General features: G+C 42.0%; 1 protein-coding gene across 1 annotated transcript in view; it reads left to right on the top strand.

The window, feature by feature from the left end:
* The window catches only part of LOC124736369 (beta-1,4-glucuronyltransferase 1-like), a 184,615-nt gene extending 169,425 nt beyond the window's left edge, over window positions 1–15,190 (top strand). The window contains exons 4-5 of the mRNA XM_047248574.1: window positions 8,689–8,998; window positions 14,966–15,190. Coding sequence (XP_047104530.1) covers window positions 8,689–8,998; window positions 14,966–15,190 — 535 coding nt within the window. The remainder of the gene's footprint in view (window positions 1–8,688; window positions 8,999–14,965) is intronic.
* The last annotated feature ends 2,368 nt before the right edge of the window (window positions 15,191–17,558 follow it).

Below are 17,558 nucleotides of genomic sequence, written 5' to 3'. Positions count from 1 at the left end.
ACAGTGATTTGAATAGCATTATAGTGAACTCACGTCAATGTCTCGGCGACCAAATTCGCCAGATGTAAATTCTGTGGAGCCCATCTGGCTCGCTATAGTGCGCCAGTACCGCGTACGCACATTAGCGGCCCGTTATTTACGCGAATTACATGACATGTGCGTAGACATCTAATGCCACATTGCTCCACAAACCTACCAACAAACAGTCGGATCCCTGATACGCAGAATCAGTTATATATTTCTTCCAAAGCCGTACAAACAAGTTATCAAGCAGGTGGTAATAATGTTTTGGCTCATCAGCGTAAAAATTGGTGTGGAAGGAGGCCATGCAACAGGCAGGTGTCGAGGCATTCACTGAACAAAATACTTCAAGTTATGCTATCTGAAGTGAATTAGAAAATATCAAACGTATGTTAATGGACGGTATTCCACAATGGCGAAACGATCTCACCTCTAAGGCCACGGACTGGCATCACACGATTGCTGGTATACAGAACATGCAGCATGATGCTTAGTGCTCATAAAGTTTATGAACAGTCCACTTTACCTGTCGTATTGTAACAACTTTGGCCAAGCAGTCTGAACACTGAGTACTCTAATAAATCGGCGAGGGCAGTATCCAATTTGATGGGAATATTGCTCGAAGAAAGGCTATTGAAGCCTTTGTCAGTTCCAGTGTTTACATTGGAGAAGACGTCCCCCCATCCGGTTGCTTCCGTAAAAGTTCTCAGGAACGTGTTACCGAAGTCGTGGAACGACAGATAAAAGATTCTGTTCGTTGCAGCACACATTCAGGGCAAAGGAGCCTTACGGACGAGGAAGCTGCGGAAAATTGTATTATGCATGACCAATTTGAAAAGACGTTTCTGACCAAATACGGTCAGGATGTGATTAGGAACGATTACGTGAACAGGTGTCAATCCTGAAATTTATAACCAGAAGCATGACAGTTTAAGGAAATACTTTGAAAGATTTGTTAACAAGATACGCAACTGTAGTGATCCGATAGTTCACAAAGATCTATTGGGAATTTTAAAGGCAAAGTTGCCTGTCGGTATTTGCGAGAAGTTAATTACTGTACCAGATCACGATTTAGAGTATGTTTTATCAGTACTGGACTCAACAGATTTGATTCAGGCTGATGTTAAGAGTAGCTCTGGGAACGGTGTGCCGCCGCCGGCGAATTCGAATGGCAACGGCAGCAGTGAAGAGTGTAACGGCGGGTGGGCACCGATGCAACACTGATGCAGCACGGCATGGAAATCAAAATGCAGATGTAAAAGGACAGTGCAGATTGCAGTTTTATCGTCGGTCGTCGAGTAATAATTATAGTATCATCCAGAGCATCACTCAAATCGAAAAGCGAACCCTGGCAACCAAATAACAGGAACCAGTGGCATCAAACATACGGGAGTTAGTGGCCATCTAACACAAGAAACCCACCATCGCCGTGAGTCAGAACTGTGAAAATAGACCTAGGCACAATTATGGACCTCCACAAAACTGGACTCTACCAAATAATCATGACATTTGCATAGTCGAGATGGTTCAAAGATGCCTACCTGACTACAAGTGAGCAGACAAAGCAAAAGTTAATTCATCAAGCTCCTTGGTGACAGTCATGGAACGGAATGAGTGCACCATTGCCAGCGTGCATCTTCAAAAGTTGCATTATAACGACGGCATTGACATCTGTGAAGAATTTCGCAATGATCGTGAAACCTGTGGGAAAGCTCTGTTGGAATAGTGCAGGCAGTTGTTAATGCTGTGGTGAGAGGAATACCCACCACTATTATTTTTGACATGGATGCAAATTTAAATGTGGTTATGAGTAATTTTTCTCAATAAACTGTTTGTCATGGATGGACTTCATGCATAAGAGACACCTGCAGATCGACCATCCAGGCAGAAAGTGCCACTTGAAACTGAATGAGAGTTATGTTTTTTTTTTTTTTTTAAATTTGATAAAAACGAACACAGAGCATGGTGGACTCTGGGATTTGAATATTTCAATTGAAATATAAGATGTAGTGTGCTGCGTATGCATGGTCATACCACTTGTGGAAATGTTACATCTGTTTCTACAGACAGTAACGGTGTACTGAGAGAGTCTAGAATGATATGAAATAAAGTTATGGACACTGAAATTTTAACTGGACACCAGAGTAAGAAATTAGCTACCTTATTGTTTCAGTACGAAAATGTTTTTTCCCAGACACCTGGTGTAGTAAATGGTCGTGAGTATGAAATGGAAATGGTCTCCCACTAAACCTATTGCCTACTGTTAAAAGAGACATACAGAAGATGCTGGAATGGGGGACTATAGAAACTTCTCTGTCACCTGACAGTAGATCACCATTGACTGCTGCAAAACTATAATCAGGTGTGTGCCTGGACATAGACACTAAGTCAGTTGATAAGATTGTTGTCCCAGTAAGGACTAGGCCTGATCCATTAGAGGAACAGCTGCAAAGTTTTTATGGTGTGCAATTTTTATCTGCAACAGTTATTTGATCTTCATATTCGCAGGTAGCCGTGACAGAATTCCTGCAAATACACAGTCTTTATTTTTGAAGTGAGGTTGTATCAGTTTAAAGTCCTACCTTTCGGCCTTAATACCATGTCCATCTCTCGAGTCTTTATCACAGCACTAGACGCTGTCCATGGACCATAGCTGCTGGACAAAGTCACACTATACATGATGACTTATTAATTGCCTCCTCACATTGGCTAGAACATACTGAGTTGTTAACTAGGGTACTGAGTAAATTTTCTTGTTCCACGATCACTGCATATCTGGCGAGATCCAGATTCGTAAAAGACAAAGCTTTTTGGGCACATCATCTCATCAGCGGGAATTCTGCTGGACACAGAGAAAATAAAAGCGATAGCAAATTCCCCGCCTTCAACAATGATGAAACAAAAGCATTTTTAAGACACCCTCATTTTTAGGCAATTTGCTCCTAGCCAGTTAATGAACAGTACAGAACTGTTGAATCTGTGGCAGAAGAATGCTACTTGGTTTTCGTCGGACAAGTGTCATAAAGCTGTTTGCAAAACTGAGGATGCACTTGTGAATTCTGACTTTTGCACCACCCTGACATGCATAATGACTTCTGCATCGTAACAGATGTGATGCACTTGTGAATTCTGACATTTTGCACCACCCTGGCATGCATAGTGACTTCTGCATCGCAACAGATGTGTCTTGTTGTGATGTAGGCACCTGTCTGTTTCAGATTTTTTAATAATGATGGGAAAACTGAAGTAAGAACTTTGAGTTTCGTCATTGGCTGCTTACTGATGTGAGAGATCATACACAACGACTAAAGTGGAGGGCTTGGCTGTGGTTTGGTCCTGCAAATAATTCGGTTATCTATGATAGAAACATAAAGGTGTTTTGTGATCATCAAGCACAGTTTTTTCTTGCCATGTAAATTGCTGCACTCAATGCTTGTCCAGTGGTCACTCTTTTTGCCAGTATATGACTATGAGACTGTCGATAGAAGTAGTAAAGACAATGTAATTGGGGATGCTCTCTCGAGACTTCTCAGGCAGTTCCTAGAATATTCAGACCACTTGAAACAAATGTCTCATTTTAATGTGTTACTAATGAAAGACCTGCAAAATCGCCTTTATTATTTAAAGTTGTACTAAGACATTGGAATTTTGCAAGATGCGGATCCTAGGTTATAAAAGTTAAAGACATCATGACAGGAAACTCGCATCACAAACTGACATAGCACTACCAAGTGCATAAGAATGTCCTGCTCCAGGGTTAAACAAACGGTTCGAATTCATGGTGTATGTATTCCATCAGCATATCAAGAAAATCTTGTAATGCATATGCGCTTAACATGAAGCCACCCTGGGGTAGAAAAGTGTAAACAAAAGCTATCTCAGTGTTGTTACATCCCAAACCTGGATTGATGTGTGCATCAGTTACTGCGAAGTGGTACCATCTGTCAGAAAACCAAACTGATGAATTAGTCAAACAAAATTCCCTTATATCCTATTGTAACAAATAAACGTTTAGAAAACATTGCCACTGACGTCGCTGGACTCGTCCCCCAGGCTGATGATAAAAAGGATCAGGGCTGTTTACATAACCAGGTTTGGAAAACCTGATGCATTTCTCTCTGACAATGCTCCGAATTTTACTGGTAAAAGAAAGAGGAAGGCCTTTTTATAACAGTATAACATCAGACAGATATTAGTATCGTTTTATCACCCAGCGTCACATCCGATTGAACATGTTTTCCAGGGATTCAACTGTTTCATAAGGACCTACGCTCCACAACAAAAAACTAAAAGGATTGCATTTGTATTTTCCTTTGAACAGGTTGTCAACAACCTTCCGCATACCTCCACGTGTCTTACACCTGCTGAAGTAATACTGGGAATCACAGAAAGAAATGAACGGATAGATCCACCCGCCCAAATGCCCAGTATCGAGCCAACAAAAGAAGAAAGAATAAGACAAAAACTCCTCTCACTAAATATGTCGGCATGCCTTTGAAAGTCCGTCTCTAATAAAAGACTAGGTCAGATACAGGAATTTCGAATAGGTAAGATAATTCTATTTAAATCGCATCCAAAGCACTCACTCCTCGAAAAGGAACAGAAAATGGCAGTTATCATACACTGGATCATAAAAGATAATTAGAAAACCCCAAAAAGGGCGCTATCCGATTGCACAGCCCGAGTTTTCAAAAATCAAAGAACTGTATCATAATAAGGATTTAAAGAAGAACATACAGTAGAAATCTTGATATATCGTAAGATAGTGTGAAAATATATTTCAGATGTTTCCATTCATGAATACGTTTGTGTATGGTATAAAATGAGATTTGATCTCTTATCAAAATAGAAATAAGCAATATATAAATAAGATTTTTCTTTGTCTTGTACATACACATTGTTTTACTCTGCTTAAGTTAAGCTAAGTCTAAGATAAGTAATACGTACTGACATGATAAGCATTTCTGTTTCTTTACACATGACCAAAATAAGGTTTGCAAAGGGAGAGATAATTAGTATCATTCTACAAAGATGGCTCTTTGTGAATAAGTAACAAAATCTCGACTGTAAATAGCTGTCTCAATGTTTAACAAGGGAAGAAGTTTCATCTACTTGTAGTGAGAAATGACAAAGTCATCTAACGGATGTGAGGAGTAAAAGATAACAGAATTATATGATAAAGCAACATGAGTGCATTCAGTAATTACCAAATAATTAATGATACGTAATTCAACAAAAATTATTAATAAGGATGTCATTCATATGACATACGCAAGCTATGTGGATTATAAGAGACAGTAAAATAGCAGTTTGGCTGTAGGTCATATCTTGCTTGTCCATGTATTGTGAATATGTAAATAACGCAAAATGAACATGATTAGTTGTAAGTCATGCTGAGCGTGAACCAAAATAATTTTTTTATCTTATTATGCAAAATACTGTAATGTTGTTGCTTTATTTTGCTATGAAAGCGGTACTGATAGACGATAAAAGCGGGTTAAAAGCTGTGAGCTGTCTGGGGAAGTTAACCGCGCATTACTGCGCAACTGTTTCACCAGGTATCTAGTCTAGGTTTGCCAAATTCCCAAACAGACTAACATTAATTATAATCTTTTAATAGTCATACAACAACAGGTAATATATATATATATATATATATATATATATATATATATATATATATATATAAAAGAGAATTTAAATAAAAAGAAAGAAATCAGTTTATATTTGGAAATTTATTTTAAGATTGATCATTGAAATTTCAGCATATTAAACTCGATTCATAACTAAGCTGGTGCCTTATTTAGGACTGTGAAAATGTGAGATTGTAATCTTACGGAACACATCAAATATGAAGCCAAGATTGGGAGACTGCATACAACACTGCATTCATAAAATAACACACGAAGAACGTTGAAACATATGCAAGAGGAAATTAACCACAACCAACCGATTCAATTTTCACCCAAAGAAATTACGTTCGTAGCACAATCCTGTCCGTCATGTAATTACCACACACTGGTATACTAAATTCATACCAACTCTCTGTGAAATCTTCCCAAAAAGAATAGCTGAGGGCTACTTTGATGATTACACCACATGCTTCACGTGGTCAACTTGGTTTACACAAAGCGTATAACTCCACAATAATTTTGATAATTAAAATAAATGAGATCGAAAAGCAATTTACAAAAGAAAAACCTCGAACTGGTTACTAACGACTTACTATTAACCTGATGGGTCAAACAGTTATATAAGCACGTGGTACTGGTCTCGCAAAGTACACCCCACGTGGGTTGAACATAAAGAAAAGTTGCTATATTGAAAAATATTGTCAAGACGAGACGTTATAATCACACAAGCATTCGCATTTAAGATTGATCTTAGTTAGAGTTACTGATCAACACGTGGTTCCACTTTACTCACAAAGTAGTGACAAAGCAACTACCGGAAAATAATCTGAACTTCACACGAGAATTACACTGCACTGCAATTTAAGATAACATTAGATATTTTAGAGCTAAACCTGAAATAAAAGTGATTAAATTTCCAGTTAGGCTGAACTTAAGAAATCCATTGTCCTACGAACTTAGCAGACACGCGCTTAGCCGGAGATCTTACCACTTCAGACGCTCGCCACGGACAGACTGCCTGCCCCTTCCTGAGGGGTGGCTCACAAATACAAACGGAAGTGGCCAGAGGGGCAGCTTCCTATACCAACATGACCATACTAAGAATGGAAACCTCTCTGCTTTTAGAAAGCGTAGCTACCTGTTCCGACGTTGGTCCTACTGTTCTCTAGCAGACAGGCTTGTCTGCTACCCTCAAGCATGCAACTAGAAATACATTTGCTCATTCATCCTCTCACACAGAAGGGAAGGGCGATGACAGTATCTTATCACATACAGTATATAAAAGAAAGCTGATGTAGGTTCCGTATGAGACTGTGTGACATGAATTACATATAAACTGTGATTTAAAGTGTAGTAGTGTGACAGATCGTTCTTGTTTATGTGTAAAAGTAACACGTTCCACTACTCAGTCTCCTCCCAGATAGTCAGAAACGCCACAGTAAATTTAGAAGAGGAATTTATGCCGTAAATGACAACAGATTTAAGAAATCAAACATGAAAGGAATCCAACAGAGACCTTTCAATACATTTTCATTATTTTATCCTTAGGATAACATTAACAAATTTATTTTGGTCCTTCAGATTTTGTCTATACTCCCTAATCCTTTATTTCTGAACAACACTGTATGAGATGTAACGACGGACCATGAATTCTTGAAGACATGTTGCATTCTAAGTTTCTTTCGCATACATGATTTTTTTTATATGTCCTTTCTGTTTTATTCGGTGTGCAGCAAGGTATCAGATGTTTCTATTCTGCAAAATTAGAACAATGGTAACCTTGGTAGCCTGTAGACAATGCCACTGGATACGAAAAATAATTTCATTTGTGTCAGGCCACTGAGTAATACACTAGAAACACGACCATATGTCTCATAAAGAGAAAAACTGTGAGCTTAAAACTAAATCCAGTAAATACTACGTATGCAATTTCGTTTCTGTAGTATAAGAAAATCTTTTACGCTCTGCTGGACATAGAAGCTCTGCCTGTTCCTAAGAGAAAATAATTAGAAATGAGTTGATGCGAGACTGGAGTGCTATATAGAATAACTGGCGGCTACAACGAAAAGTTGTAGCATACTCATGCGAGCGATGTTGTTTGGCGGTGCCAGAAGTGCAAACGCCCAAAACATATTAAAACATACAGTGCAATGGAACCCACCTCAGACGGACTGGAAGCTAGGTGCAGTGGTCTGGTAATCCACAATCAATGGACAGCTTTTGCCTCCTGTGCATTTTGAATTCTGCATGTGATTATGTATCCACAAAGACGTAATGCAACCGCAGTCACGAACTGAACCACTACTTAGTTGGCGAGCACAAAGAATGTGAATGCACAGACAGCTGTTGTCGCATGCTGAACTCTGTAAAAAAGGTATTTCAGGCGCAAATTTAGAATTCGGTGGCAGTACGGTGACATTTCTTTACTGCCTCAAGTGGCCGTTTGTGTAGTTACGAAGTGTGTTTACTCGTTCCCCATACTCAACATGGCGATTTCCGGAGTTTTTTCATCAACATTTATTACAACACCTCACTTCCACTTTTCACTGTGTGTTGACAACGTGTGTGTGTGTTTTGCTGTGTGTCATTCTCTGTGTTAGTGGATTTTGTGTGTGTGTGTGTGTGTGGTGTGTGTGTGTGTGTGTGTGTGTGTGTGTGTGTGTGTGTGTGTGTCACAGCATCACAACAATGTTTCACCAGGCAACGCCGGTCAACTGCTGTTTGTGTATGAGAAATCGGTTGGAAACTTTCCTCATGTCAGCACGTTGTAGGTGTCGCCACCGGTGACAACCTTGTGTGAATGCTCTGAAAAGCTAATGATTTGCATACCACAGCATCTTCTTTCTGTCGGTTAAATTTCGCGTCTGTAGCACGTCATCTTCGTGGAGTAGCAATTTTAATGGCCAGTAGTGTATATTTGCTAATCGACACACGGCTGCGTTCCCACCATCCACTTAGGTGGATAGTCAAGATGAACTTGAAAACTGTTCGGTCTCTTTACGATTTTCTCGATGCCGTCCTTTCTGTCAAACAGGTGCGCGTACGTGCTGCCGGTATTCGAGATGGACTCGAGACTGAAGCACGTGCCGAGGGACAAGACGGAGCTGCGGCAACTGGCGCTGAGCCAGCAGGTCCGTCCCTACCACTGGGCTGTCTACAGGCGCAACCAGAGGTGCGTGCAGCCCACACGCTGGCTGTACCACGAATCGAATGCCTCTCAGCTTAACATCGCATACGAGATGCCGTACGAGTGGAAGGCCGAACCAGTATTCGTCGCAACGAGCGAAGATGTTCCCCTCTTCGATGAGACGTTCGTCGGCTACGGATTCACCAGAAACACGCAGGTGTGGCTACACATTCGTCACTTGAACAGATCTTGCGGAATACGACATATGTCACTAGACGTCGGATTTTCTTTCATTTTGAATTGTTTAATCTGAATTCTCTTGTCTGCACCGCTATCTTAGGCCGGTCAGAGAGAGAGAGAGAGAGAGAGAGAGAGAGTACTGACTCTGTTCGAAATTATGTGGGAAATAGTCATTGTGGTTCTGCAGAAGGAAGAAGGACAATATTCGCTTCTACGAGTTCGTATAAACTACAGCCACACAGACTTTAGGTGGCGAGATTGAACTTCCCTGAATACAAGATCTGTTATCACAGGAAGGTATTTGTGACACTTTTAGGCGTTGTGAGCGGCCAACACCTGTCTCCTCTAGGTTAACGCTAAAGGTCGAGGTGATAATGTACCCTGTGATAGGGACATCTGTATTAAACTCTACCAAGTAAAGAAATTTTAGAAAGAAAATACTCAGGAACTAAAATTTAGGCCTATTAATTAGCTATTAACTGTAATTGATTACAAACAGCAATACAGTAAGTGTGTAGGTGGTGCAGAGGGGCTACACAAATGTCAAGTCCTACTGAGGTACAGCGATACCGGTGGTAGCTGAGGAGACGTGGGACGTGTACTGCAAAGTCTTACAAGCCACTGGTCGGGAGTCGACTATCACACAATAGGCGCAACTTTCGTGGCGCCGAAAAGGATCCTCTATTTAAAAGCAGAAAGAGGTTTTATGAGCTAGGGTCCTTCTTTTCAGTTGTCTCAAGAAGTGGGGATACGTGGCCAGTTACGTTCACGCGTTTTCGAGGAACCACGGAACTATACGAAATGCGGTTGTCTCCTGTCAGTGTCCCCGAGAGCTCGGGTCTCTTGGCTTCTATGATGCAAATATTAACAACTATCACCCGTCCGGCGCTTGGTGGGAATATGGCTGATGCTTCAAATGGGTTCAAATGGCTCTGAGCACTATAGGACTTAACATCTGAGAACTACTTAAACCTAACTAACCTAAGGCATCACACACATCCATGCCCAAGGCAGAATTCGAACCTGCGACCGTAGCAGTCGCGCGGTTCCGGGTTGAAGCGCCTAGAACCGCTCGACCACCGCGGCCGGCTTTTGGCTGATGCTATTTCTCCTTAGATGGAGTGGGGATCAATCAGTGGTAGGCCTCAGCTAAGTTTTCACAAGCCTGGCTGCTGTGTCATGACTCTCATTGCAAATCTGACACAACCATTGTCACGGGAAACCTCGATGTGACCAATAGAGGCTCCTTGTTCGAAATTCCAGCTGCCGTCAGTTCTCTAGTCCGGCCACTTCCGGGGACGCAAATGTACAGCAGCGAGGTGACCTGCGTTTTCACCGATCGTCTACCAGTCTCAACTAGCGCTTCTGTTTCGCCTCTCATTTCCTCCCACGTTAATACTGACGGCAGTTGTAAGTCACAATAGAGCACAGAGTTACAATACTGAGTCTGATTCCCCGTTTTGATTTCTGCTTTTGGGACATGATATACACAAAAATTATATCCTTTTTCTTTTTTGTAAAAGCTCTTCGAGAGATTATTCTTAAGTCAGCTGGTCTGTTGTCTCAATGTGTCTTTCCTAACTATCCCAACCTTTATTGTTATTTTTTTGTGATCCAGTGTAGCGTTGTTCCTGAATATGCAGAGACTGCGTATGCCGTGCACCGCTGGCTGATGTATACCAGCAGTGATATTTATTGTTTGGGAATAAAATGCCCTTAATCAAACGTAGCTAATAACTGTTGAAAAATACATTAATTACACCATTCACGGACGCAATGCCTACATACTGTGGTAAGTCACTTGTCTGTTATAAATCAAAAGATAAATTTTGAAGCAGGGCTCTCTGTCGGAACCTCGTGTTATAATCAGACATAAACTATCAATGAACCCTTTGAATACGAGTTGGCAAGTTTAATCTTTACTAAGGCTCATTTCAAAGTTTTGTGTTAACAATTACGACAGGAATAATATTAGCTGCTAACGACTCAGACAGGAGGGTGACAGAAAATGAGTGTCCGGGAGATTTAGAGACCAGCCTTCTATGGGATATAAGTATTAAACGTCACAAAATGGCCATTGTCGACAATCAAGAAATGTTCAAAACAAACTGTTAACTTGCACCGTGACTACCGAATGAGAAATGGCACGCCAGAGTGATCAGAAAGGTTCGTACCCTCATCATCGAAGGCGAACTCCTTCGGACCTGCAAACTGTGCAGAACGTTCCGCTAGGTATCCATTCTTAAAGAATCCATATAGAATCATATTGGTGTAACGAGGGATGAGATATGATGGAATGTGATGGCATGCAACTGAATGAGAAACAGCCTGTCGTGGAGATTATCTCGAAACTGGCTATAGTTTAAGGCGTGGCTGCAGATAGTGCGATAATATATTTTACAGGCACGGAAAAAACAGACAACCAGATGCTGAGTTTGTCCAGTGGTTACAAGTGGGATGAACTTCAATGTCACACATTTTTCAGAAGGAATAGTTTCCTCTAAAGGAATATTATTTTTATACGCAGGCCAGGAATCAAGCAAAAGCGAGTAATTTTGACCAGCTATTGGCCAAAAGCAGTGCTCATACCATAGTTGTAGTTCTCTTACACCCGTTTACCAATCTTGTCTGTCGTGACGTAAATATTTCCAACTGTTCTTGCAAGATCACGCACACGAGAAAGAATCATAGGGTCAGAACATCTCTAACTCCTCGCAGCACAGTAAATAGTTTTCCAGCCAATTTACCATTCAGATTGTATGTCAATGCGTGAAGGCATAGATGTTAGTTGATCTCGATACAGCTCTCTTCGGACCTCTAATTTCCAGGGTTCCTTTCATATGCATTTCCTCTTTAAATCTGGACTGGTCGGAGATGAAAACAAATTCCTTACTGACACGATGGGATGAGTTTGTTCATCTCATCTACAAATTTTCGGGCTGATTCTGCAGTTTTCTGTGCTTCGTCAAATTGAAGCTTTGTTTGAAATTTCATTGTCTTATGTCTTCTAATTCTGTAGCACTCTTTCAAGTTATGTAACCATCCACTGCTTCGAATGAAATCATTGTAATCTATGTTGCGCGCGATTTAATGGGTATAACGTAGCAGGTCACCATCACGCACATCCTGTAAATTGAAACGTGCAAACACTAGTTTCTGTAAAAAATACACCTTTCCCCCCTTGAATATCCGCAGCTCTTCTTCTGCGTTACACGGTCATATTACTGCCGCGGACTTATTCGAAATCTCTTCAGCATTTTTTTTTACTGTACTGTGTGTGATGTTCCGCCTACGTAATCATGTTTACTATCCGCTCCTTGGACAACGGTTGTCTCTTAATATGTTTCACTGACGAAGGGATTTGTGGCTCCCTGATCGACAGAGATGATGGACTACATGCTCAACACCTGTTTCAGTGTCACTTTCATTTGTGAAGCACGTATCGTCATCATTGTATTACTCATGTAAGTTGTCCGCACAATCGAGCGAATAAGACACCTCACATTCCGCTGACTCATCTTGCAGAAACGCTAATAATTTATCTGTCACTTCTTTCTCACTCTGCCAAATTCCTTGGTTTCCTTTCTGACGAAAGGTCAACTTCGGCAATTGTTGTTGTTGATATAATGCAATGTTTGCTTTGTTTATTCAAAAATGGTTCAGATGGCTCTGAGCACTATGGGACTTATCATTTTAGGCCATCAGTCCCCTAGAACGTAGAACTACTTACACCTAACTAACCTAAGGACATCACACACAACCATGTCCGAGGCAGGATTCGAACCTGCGACCGTAGCAGTCCCGCGGTTCCGGACTGCAGCGCCTAGAACCACACGGCCACTGCGGCCGGCTTGCTTTTTTTATCATTGCCATTGTTCTGATTTGTATCAACACCATTAGTAGTATAGTACTGTTGTGAGTTATTCGTAGACTAAGCAGTCCAACTACGCTGTGATGTCCTTAGGTTACTTAGGCTTAAGTAGTTCTAAGTTCAAGGGCACTGATGACCTCAGCTGTTACGTCCCATAGTTCTCAGAGCCATCTGAACCATTTTTAAATTCTTTCCCCATCGTTGACACAATCCGAGTTCGTGCTCCGTCTTTAATGATTCTTCCTTCCTTTTTTCTTCATTGAACACTTGGGAAACAAAGAACATCAGAGATCTGAAGAGGATGAGTTGCATGCTCTTTAAAACATATCTTTCCCGCTACCTCCAGTATGTTATACAGAGAGGTCCAAAAAAATGTATCCACTGTTTAAAAGTTCATAAGTGGCAAAGTAATTGACTGAGTTGTCTCATCTTTGGTAGTGCAATAGTTTGTAATTCCGGCAATCGCCACACAAGCGTTGTTTTGCGTTGTTTTGTTTTGTCAGATGACAGTCGCCAGATAGGCAGTGTTTTGTTCTTAGTCGCACCTACTTACTCGAGTAAACATGGCTGGCGCAAGGCTTACATTCGATGAAAGGAAGTGGTATTTTAAGTACGAAAACATTAATGAGATTCAACGACAATGGCGAAATGAGTACCAAACAGAGCCACCGACATGTTTAACGATTCGTCGCATTCGAGACAAATTTGAAACCGAAGGCTGTGTTAAAGATGTACACAGAAGTCTGTGAGACAGTGTGCCCGTGAAACTGGAGTGAGTCGCTCAAGTATTCGGCGAATTTTGATGACAGCAAAATGGAAGTGCTACATCCCATGATCGCTACACGCAATGAACGAGGACGACCCAGATCATAGAATGGAGTACTGCGAGTGGTTTACTAACATGGTGCACAACGATGAAGAGTTTGCAGAGATGATTGTGGTGTGTGGTCTGATGAGGCACAGTTCAAACGCAATGGTACAGTAAATCGCCACAATTGCTTCTACTGGGCCGTCGAAAATCCGAACGTTCATGTAGACAAACCCGTGGATTTGTGGTGTGGGGTGTCTTACCGTGGCTTGATTGGGCCATCCTTCTTTGACGGCACAGTTACCGCTGAGGTGTACCTTCAGAAGCTTCAGACATCCATTTTACATGCCATCCGAGACTTGTAATCCCTTTCATCACTTCTTATATCTGTAAAAACGGTTTTCCGTCTATCGTTGCGCTATAAACTGAATCCAGGAATCTTGTTTATCACTCGGAAACAAACAAAAAACAAAAAAAAAGAAAAAAATTGTTCAAATGGCTCTGAGCACTATGGGACTTAACATCTGAGGTCATCAGTCCCCTAGAACTTAAAACTACATAAACCTAACTAACCTAAGGACAACACACACATCCATGCCCGAGGTAGGATTCGAACCTGCGACCGTAGCGGTCGCGCGGTTCCAGACTGAAGCACTTAGAACCGCTTGCCCACACCGGCCGGTGGAAGAGTTTACTTTCAACAGGATGGTGCCCCAGCCCACTACCAAAATCGTGTTAGGGCGTATCACGACGAAAATCTGCCAGGAAGATGGACAGGCCGTAGAGATGCTCTGGAGTATCCACCACGTGCCCCAGACCTAACTCCACTGGACTTTTACCTGTGGGGAACACTGAAGGACGTCGTTTATTGACAAAAGCCACGTACATTGTATGAACTTCGAAGAATCCATCGTACATTCATGTGCAAATATCCAACTGAACTCGTTGCAGTCAGTAGATCGTGCTGCAGTTAGGCGGCATCGTTTGTGTGTGGATATTTGGTGACCATTTCGAACACCTACAGCGATATCTTTAAGTTGGACTTTAAGCTACACTTTCACCAAAAATGAGACAACTACGTCAATTAGTTTGCAAGTTATCGACTTTTAAACAGTGGATACATTTTTTTTGGACCCCTCTGTATATTAATACCAGTTTTACAGAGACACACAATAATGTTGCCGTGCTGCTATGTCTCGGCGGAATATTTGCTCTGTCTAGTGTGTTACTCTATTAGAAGCGAAACGTGTTGTTTTTGTACACAGGCCTACGAGATGTTCGCTTCTGGTTGGCGGTTCTTAGTGCTGGACAACGCCTTCCTGGTACACTCCGGCTTCCAGTCGGCGAAGCAGCGGCCGAAGTGGCGGCAGAAGCAGATGGCCGAGAACTACGGCCTGCTGAGGAAGTGGGCGCACCGCGTCGCCGTCCAAGGCGGCTCAGACCCTCTCCGTCTGGCTCGCAGGTACTCGCTCAGGAGGAAGCGGCCCTGAAGGGCGACGCGCGTCCCTCATGGTGGCCTGGACACTATCCGGCAAGGCAGCTGCAACGGCCAGCGCGAGCAGCGGAAGGCACTTCGTCTCTAACGGCATCTCCGCGAGCTTCCACCCTAGGCTTGTGTGAGCCACCTGTCTCGCGGATGTCACCACTTTATTCGTGATTTCCACCGGCGTTTTTGTCTGCACATGCTCCATTACAATATTTGTAATACTTCATGTTTATGTTTAATTGTTATACGAGATAGGTGATGAACAAGTTTAAATATGACGTATCACAATAGTTGATGTACAAGAATGAAATGCGGGTATCTTTTTCTAAAAAAATATTGAATTCAGAAGAATGATAAATAGTGCTTTATTCAAAGTATGCTCCATCGTTTGTTACACATTTTTCCCATATTTCGAGCAATTTGTTAACACCACACCAGTAAAAATTTTCCCCTTTTGCTTCGAACCACTCATCGAGCCATTTCTTCACATCTTCTTACTAACCAAAGCGCTGCTCAGAAAGTGCGCGACCCATCTGTGCAAACGATTGGTAATCGGAAGGAGCCAATTCTGGCGAGTAATCTGTATGGGGTAGGACTTCCAGCCGAGTGCTTCCAGTGTGTCGCGAACTGGTTTTCCCCTGTGTGAAGGGGCATTATCATGAAGAAAAATGACTTTGTGTTGCCTCTTTCGGTATTGTGGCCTTTTTTCAAGCAGCGAACGGTTCAGATCGGTCAATTGTTGTTGATAATGTTTAATATTAACCTAAAGCGTGATTATTTTCCAAAGAATATTCTTAAGAATTAATTTTATTTACTAGCGATTCATCAAGAACATTAACACATTTAATCACACTATGTAAGCATGGAAGTAACTGCCAGGGAGTAACTGATGAAATCATAACCAAATTCTCTTTAACAAATGGGAATTTTATTCACTTTAATAGTGCCTAAAAGCATTTTTTAAGAGAAACGGATTTAAAATTATAATCAGAAAGCACCCTCTAAATATCAAAGTTACAATTTATTCAGAGGCAGAAAGAAACAAGTTTTTACCGTATGAGCTTCCGGGCAGAGAACCTTGCCGCTCTCTTTTGACATGGCCGTAGTTACGACCGCACACAACAGCCTCTGATAGACTAAACTGGTGCAAATCTGCAACCCACTAGATAACTCTAACTAAGAGTTTTAACAATGTACACAAGCACACAAACTATGCACCCCCCGTAGGAGGGATGGAAATGGTACAAAACACTAACAATTAAAATATTAACCTTGCCACCGAAGGTGCAACTTGATTTTAACTTCTAAGAAAAGTCTTACGGTGAAAGGCTGGCAACTTTATATACTAGAATGATCATTTAAATAAAAGCCCATGAAATGCAATCTTATATAAAATTGTACAAGGTTGGCCAAACAATAGTTAAGATGCTCTACAGCACACAGATACCGCCTCTCAAGATCATAGGCAATAATATCAAAGTTTCCAAAGATCAAAACATATTTCAGGTATTAGGCCGTTACACTCCAATCAATAAATTCGTTAACACACCAAATCCGACACACATGACAGAGGCAGCTACTAACGTACGGTAGATTGATAGGGAGATTGCCGAATAACCCGAACCGCAGGTTGCTCTAACCCGCCCCTACTCCACAAGGGAAAAACGGACCACCCAATTTATAAACAACCACCTTCCCGCGGGTGGGCAAACGGAGAAGAACGGTGGGACGACCCCAAAGCAAAATGGCTGGTAACCTCAGCAAGTAAACGAGTAGAATTTAACAAGAGTAAATCAAACAACATATCACCAATCACTTAACTTCTAATAAACTGAAATTTCTCGAGAAGACCTGGCGCAGCACCCCCAAATCGCTCTCCCGAACCGTCCGCTGCCAGCCGCTTCAACGAACGCAGGAAGGCGCGCCGATCTCCCGTCTCACGGCATTCCAGCTCGCACCGGCCAGAATGATGTCGTGGGTTGATTCCTGTTGCTCCCGTGTCACTACCCCTCGCTATACGCCACGGCCCACTGGACTCACGTGGCGACCTCACATGCGCCGACGCTCAAGACGGACAAGTCATCTTGTGTCTCAGTGCGCGACCGACCAACCGATCGATCCAACCGCCAGTGACCATTGCCTGAACAAACTAGATCAGACTGGCGGCCTAACGCGCAGACTCAGATGCAGGGACTAAGCCCCGACCGGGCGACCACTCGCTGAGTTCTCTTACTGGCGGAGTGGAAAGACTCTCATTTTGCCGGCTTTAAAGGTTGATCCGAACGACAGACATACTAGCACTCCGAACGACAGACAGACACTAACTGCCTAACAGATGCGGGCGAGAGACAGCAAGCTGGGGACGAGAGACT

The sequence above is a fragment of the Schistocerca piceifrons genome, chromosome 1 (genome assembly GCF_021461385.2).
Source record: "Schistocerca piceifrons isolate TAMUIC-IGC-003096 chromosome 1, iqSchPice1.1, whole genome shotgun sequence".
Taxonomy (NCBI): Eukaryota; Metazoa; Arthropoda; class Insecta; order Orthoptera; family Acrididae; genus Schistocerca; species Schistocerca piceifrons.
This window is presented reverse-complemented; position numbering and strand designations above follow the sequence as displayed.